Here is a 6,245-nt window from a genome sequence, read left to right as displayed (position 1 = left end):
CGTTTTATTGATTTTGTTTATTTATTATAACCTATAATAAAAAAAATTCTAATATTAATTCATTACCGTTCACTTGAGTTCGATACCCTTACTTATCAAAACTGTATTCGATCAGGTTCACTGTCTGTAAGGTGTGATTTAGATGCAATAGAATAAAATTATAAATAACAAGCTAGTGCAATAAATATACACATTAGTAGTCTTGCATCAAGCGTTGGTGGTTGGATTCACGGTCTCCCTGAATATATGTTTGTGATCTTCGTTGCAAACTTTTGGCTTCATCATTACATAAAGATAACGACATTTTCTAGTGATTTTGAGAGAGATAGAGGTATTGGATTTGGTTTAAATGTTGCATTACTTTAGGAGCCCTAACAACTTTAATCATAACTTGAAATTCCTCAAAAGACAAAGATAACGATATTTTCTAGTGATTTTGAGAGAAATAAAGGTATTGGTGTGGTTTAAAATAATAAGGATGGTAGGTATTTGTAGAATATAAATTTTGGGAAAAAAAAATCAAATGCAAAAGTATGCATTGGAAGGGGATAGGTGAGGAGACACATGCAGCTAAAGCTTACCGTGTTTGGTCAAACCCGGATGCTACTGTATCCATACCTTTTAGCCTATGAAAATTCATGTTGCCACTGCGCTTTACTAAGTATGAGAGCTTTGAGGGGGATGTCCGTCTCTTCATATGCTCTATATTTCACGTTACAGTAACTTTCTATTCGTCACAACTAGACATGTTTCATGTTTGTTACATGAAGGGGAAAACCAACAACTTGCTCAACCTCTTCCAATATAAAGTATAAACCTATAACTCATGTAACCTCTTATAAAGTATAAAACCTAGGCCCGAATCGTGAGGGTGGCCAACATGGACAGCCCAGGGCCCAAATATAGTTTGGGGCCCCAATTTCGTTTTATTTTATGTAGATATATATGAAATACATGCTTTAAAAGTAATCGGTAGTGCAGCTAAGTTGGTAAAGATTTCAATCAAAGGTATCCGTGTTCGATTCTTCCTAATTCCTATGTTCTCTTTTTAATATTATCTCTATTCAATCTAAAATGGGTGATAGCACAGTTGATTTACAAGCACTTTTTAGTTTTTGATGGATCCGTGTTCTAACCCTGTAGCTTGTGAAGTACATCATCTAAAAATTCATGAACTCTCTCAATAAATCCCATTTAAAACAAATCTGTAATAAATTAACAATGATATTAATATTTATTAAAATTTTTTGCAATATTTTATTTAAGTTTAATTCATATATTTTTTAAGGACCCATTTTCTATTTTAGCCACTGACCCAAAATATATTTGAAACGAGCTTCAGAAAACTAACAACTCATGTAACCTCTTCCACAACAACTACAAAACACTAACCACATTTGCTCCACTATAAACCCTTTTCTGAAATCGTCTCTTGCACTTCGTTTTCAACTACAAATTATATTTGATTTATTTGACACAATCAAATAACAACATTTTGTCACTTTTGCATTGTTTACTTCTTTAATTTGTTTAAAACGATGATCACTTATAATAAAAAAAACGGTTTGAAAAAAAATATATATATTTGATTTATTTGACACAATCAAATCCTCTCACTTTTGCATTGTTTACTTCTTTAATTTGTTTAAAACGATGATCACTTATAATAAAAAAAACGGTTTAAAAAAAAATATTTGATTTATTTGACACAATCAAATCCTCTCACAATCACACACACACATACATACAATACATACATGTTCAAGGATTCTTCATTTTAATCCTCAATTTCCTAGCAATTTGTGTAGCTTTTGGATGCACAGGTCTCTTACTACAATCACACTGTTCAACTTCAACCCAATTTATCACCTTCAAAATAAGCGATTGCGAGACTTTCTTAGCATCCGATTTCTTCATTCCTTTTTCCAACGCTTTCTCCAAAAACTCCATAAACCAATTCCCAGCCTCCGTTTCAATCTGCATCCCCAATTTAATCGTATTACTCAAGCTACAACACGAAGACGAAGAAGATCCAGGGTTCTTGTTTTCATCGTTCTCCAACACTTTCGTTTTCTGATTTGGTGTTTTCAATTGCTTCGGCTTTTGATCGGATCTTTCGGAAAATGCTGCGATTGATTTGTGTAAGGCAGCTCGTCGTTTTGAAGCGTTGTTTGTATCCGAATTGTTGTTGTTCATGATATCGTGTAAAACAGGTGTGTCTTCTGATGTGATTTGTGTTGTTGCTGCTTTGATTGATGTCATTTCGGCGATGGCTTGAACGATTTGAGTGTGGAAATCGAGAAATCGATCGAAACAATCGGATGGGTTTTCGGGTTTTGATGATTTAGTTAAATTCGATAGATTCCTACAAGTTGTGTACATGATTGTTAGTATAAAACGAGAGGAATGTTAAAAAGATGTAAAAAAGAAGTTTTTATCTTATACTTGAGAGATCGAACGAGGGTTTCAGTTGCAGATGCTTCTCTAAGTGCTTGAAGGGCAATCTTTTGAGCTGTTTCTCGTTGCTGAATGGCTTCCTGGAGTGATAATTGTTTATAAATAACAGAAAAGTTAAGATGAAAATTTAATCTTGAAGATGATGTTTTTACAAAGTAGACAAAAGAGTTTGAATTTCTTGAAGGAGGCATTGTTTATAAAGTCAGAAAATACAACAAATTTCATATGAGGTTTACAGAAAATACATGAAATTTCATATGTGGGTTATAAAGTCAAAATGAAGATGACTTTGTTTATATAGTCGGAAAATTCATGAAATTCCACATGGAGTTACAAAAAAAATTGAAATTTTGAAGTTATAAAGTCAAATTGAAGGTGACATTGTTTATATAGTGTTTGAAGTTTCAGGAAAATGCATGAAATTCCACATGCAGTTACAAAAAAAAGTATACTGTCTTCGAAGTTTCGTATAGTGTTTATAAAGTGAAATTGAAAGTGACATTGTTTATATAGTCGGAAAATTGATGAAATTCCACATACAGTTACAAAAAAGTTGAAAATTTGGAAGTATTTACACTGTCTACAAAAAAAAAAAAGTTGAATGTCCTGTTTCTAAAGGCAGAAAATCACGTTGAGTTTAAAATATAAATTGAAAATTACGTAATATTTATACGACTTTACCTTCAAAAAAGTTGAATCATCAAGGTGACGTTGTTTATAAAGAGAGACAATTCAAGAAATCCCACGTGGGGTCACAAAAAATAAAAATAACTCAAGAAATATATTTTTTTTATTTTGAAGTAATGATTCTATTTCACAACTTAAAAAAATGTTTAATCTTGAAGTTGACATTAGAAATCCACTTTAGGTTACAGAAAACTAAAAACTTTTAAAATATTGATATTATTTCACAACTTAAAAAAATGTTTAACCTTGAAATTAAAAAATAGGAAATTTTATACCTTTCCCAGAAGTCCAAGCTTTCCTGGTATATTAAGCGATAAACTTGTGTCTGAATCACCATATGGAGAGTCTTGTTGTTGTGAAGCCATTTTTGAATTGGAATAGTTTTTTGTCTCTGAATCAACATTCGAGCCAAGAAATTTTCTTGTGTTCTTTAAACTCGGAGGTGGAGTTGCACTTTTCTTTTCCTGTATTAATAAAATAATAAATATGCAATAATAAACTCAATTTAAATTTTTTTTAGTGCCCATTTTATATTCGAACTTCGTGTATATAATCAAGACACCATGATCGGTAATCGAGTTTGAAGTGATTAACATGTCTATTTTATAAAATGTCTTGATAACATGGTTAAACTATGCTCATGTAAAATTACTGTTTTGCCCTTCATTTTAAAATAATTGAATATAAAAAATAAATTGTATAAAGGCATGCTCATTGAAAGAATATTTGTGCAAAGTGCAAATTTGGTCTCTTTGGTTATATTCTATCATCATCGGATTCATAAAAGAGTTTTGAAATGATTTAAATAAACTCCTAGAAGAATCTTTTCCTAGAAATTGTCTTTCTTCCTGGTTAAATACATGCAAAATGATCATTCTGCCTTCATTTGAATATGTAAAATACTAAAGATAAACTACATATAGACAAAAAAAAAATATTCAAATTTGGTCTCTATGATATTACACAAGGGTAAAAACATTTTTTTAGAAAAAAGATTTTGTCTATGAAGTGAAACGTTGATTAAAAAGAAAAAGATTTTGTGTATTAAATTAAATTAATATATCAAAGAGAGAGATGTACCTACAGCTGTATTATTAAAAGGACTTCTTATAATTTTTGCATCTCTATCACAAACTGTACTCTTGCTTCTCGTATACTTCATCATAGAAGCATTAACCACACAGCTTTTTCTCATCGCAGGACTTTCCATCATCTTCGACAACAATGGCCCACCTACAGAAGCTCTAACATTTCCATTAAAGCTCCCATCTTTCTCACCTCCTTTCCCTCTAATCGATGGCGACATAGGAAAATTAACCCTAATTGCAGACCTCGGTTTTACAGGTGTACATTGATCAAAATCAAGAGGACATGGTTTCAAAACCATCGGTGATGCACAAACCCCATCTTCCCCTTTTTGTCCTGTTCCCCAAGAACCTCTTCTTGGAACACAAGATTTAGTATTCGAATTGAAATTAACCCCTTTTTGCTCACTCTTTTCCCCTTTCTCTCTTAAACCCATAAGTGGTTCAGGCGTTCCAATAAAAGGGTGGCGTCCTGGAAGCGGTTTAGCACCTTTGGCTATGGGGACAGGTGAACCGGGTTCTAAACTTTCGACATAGATGAACTGGCCGAGCTGCATTTTGTTGCTGAGAACAAGATCGTCTTGATCGAAAGGTAAACTTACATAAATCGAGTGGGAAGAATCTGATACTTTAATGTAGAACCCATGTTTTGGCCATAGATCTTTCTCATCAAGATCGGCTGGAACGATATCGGTTACCTGTAGAAGTGAACTGCGATATTCACTTGTGGGTTTTACCCCGGAATTCATCCCGTTCAGAAGCTTCAACAAGATCCCTGGTGCTAATGCTGCCATAATCAACAAAATTGATCGCGAGAATTTGGGAATTCGGGAGAAACGCAAGGGTGGAAAATCAGAGATTTTGTGCTGGTGATCATACACGATTGAAATTGGATTCGTCTTCAGTTTTCAATTTTTGGGAAAATGGAAACTGAAGACAAAATTGAGAAAGAATGAATGAATCGATTAGGGTTTTGAGTGAGAAGAATCTGGTGGGAAGGATGATTTAGGGATGTTTTGGGGTTTAAGAGCGAAGATGAAACGAACGTGGAGTGGGGTTACGATGATAACGGTAACTAAGAGGTGAGAAAGGGGATGAATTTTTAAAAGATAGCGTTTTGGAACGTTGGAGATAGGATGCTAACGGTCATATTTTTCGCTTGCGGCAGCAGTCAATTGATCACGTATTATTTAATGATTCATGGGAAATTTATTATGAAGAATGATATTAAAGCTCTTAACATTAGAAATATTTAGATTTTTTAATTTGGGATTTTTTAATATGTGTTCTAAAGATATAAGAAGTATTGATTATCATAATTAAATTCAAAATATATTTATTATGGAAATTATTAATGTATTTCATATTTAATTATGATAATATTCATTATAATTAATATATTTAAATTTAATTATGGTAATATTTGTCATTAAGGGGATGTTTGTTTTTTGTATGAAGATCCGCGCAATCACTTTTGTCTGCGCCGCGCAGACATATGCCCTTCCAGATTTTTTGTTTTTTGAAAGTGCGCAGATCAGAAAATGTCTGCGCGAGATCTTCCTGGCGCAGACATGGATCACTGTCTTCAAAGGTCTTCAGATCTCATTTTAATCTAAACAAAAAAAAAAAAAAAAAAAAAAAAAAACATGGGTCACGGTGCAGTTTTTTTTTTCTTTCTTTTTTTTGTTAAAAATGCATTTGTTTATGACATGAAATTAAGTTTAAAATTTAATTTATTTTAACAGCCTGCAGACGTTAAAAACAAACAGTTTTCTTTTTGTAGACTGCAGACATTTGGTCCACCTCTTCTGCCGCAGAGACTTGCAGATGTGTCCTTAGGGCACATATTAGAAAATCTCATATATATATATATATATATATATATATATATATATATATATATATATATATATATATATATATATATATATATATATATATTATTTTTTAGATTTTTTTTTGAAAATAAATTATTTTGTAGATTTTTAGGTTCATTAAATTGAATGTCAGCAACTT

The 6,245-nt window shown here is 32.0% G+C and overlaps 1 protein-coding gene across 1 annotated transcript; it reads right to left on the bottom strand.

Moving 5' to 3' along the window:
• Positions 1-1,679: 1,679 nt before the first annotated feature.
• LOC145011247 (dicer-like protein (DUF936)) lies at positions 1,680-5,315 on the bottom strand. The gene is made up of 4 exons (XM_078969925.1): positions 4,229-5,315; positions 3,420-3,608; positions 2,446-2,537; positions 1,680-2,365 (listed from the first exon to the last, which is right to left on the bottom strand). The coding sequence occupies exons 1-4, from the start codon at positions 5,021-5,023 to the stop codon at positions 1,762-1,764; spliced, it is 1,680 nt and encodes a 559-aa protein (XP_078826051.1). The 5' UTR covers positions 5,024-5,315; the 3' UTR covers positions 1,680-1,761.
• Positions 5,316-6,245: the final 930 nt, after the last annotated feature.

This window comes from Lactuca saligna, chromosome 8, assembly GCF_052625555.1.
Source record: "Lactuca saligna cultivar CGN05327 chromosome 8, ASM5262555v1, whole genome shotgun sequence".
Classification (NCBI taxonomy): Eukaryota; Viridiplantae; Streptophyta; class Magnoliopsida; order Asterales; family Asteraceae; genus Lactuca; species Lactuca saligna.
The sequence above is the reverse complement of the archived record's forward strand: the minus strand, read 5'-3'. Positions and strand labels throughout refer to the sequence as shown.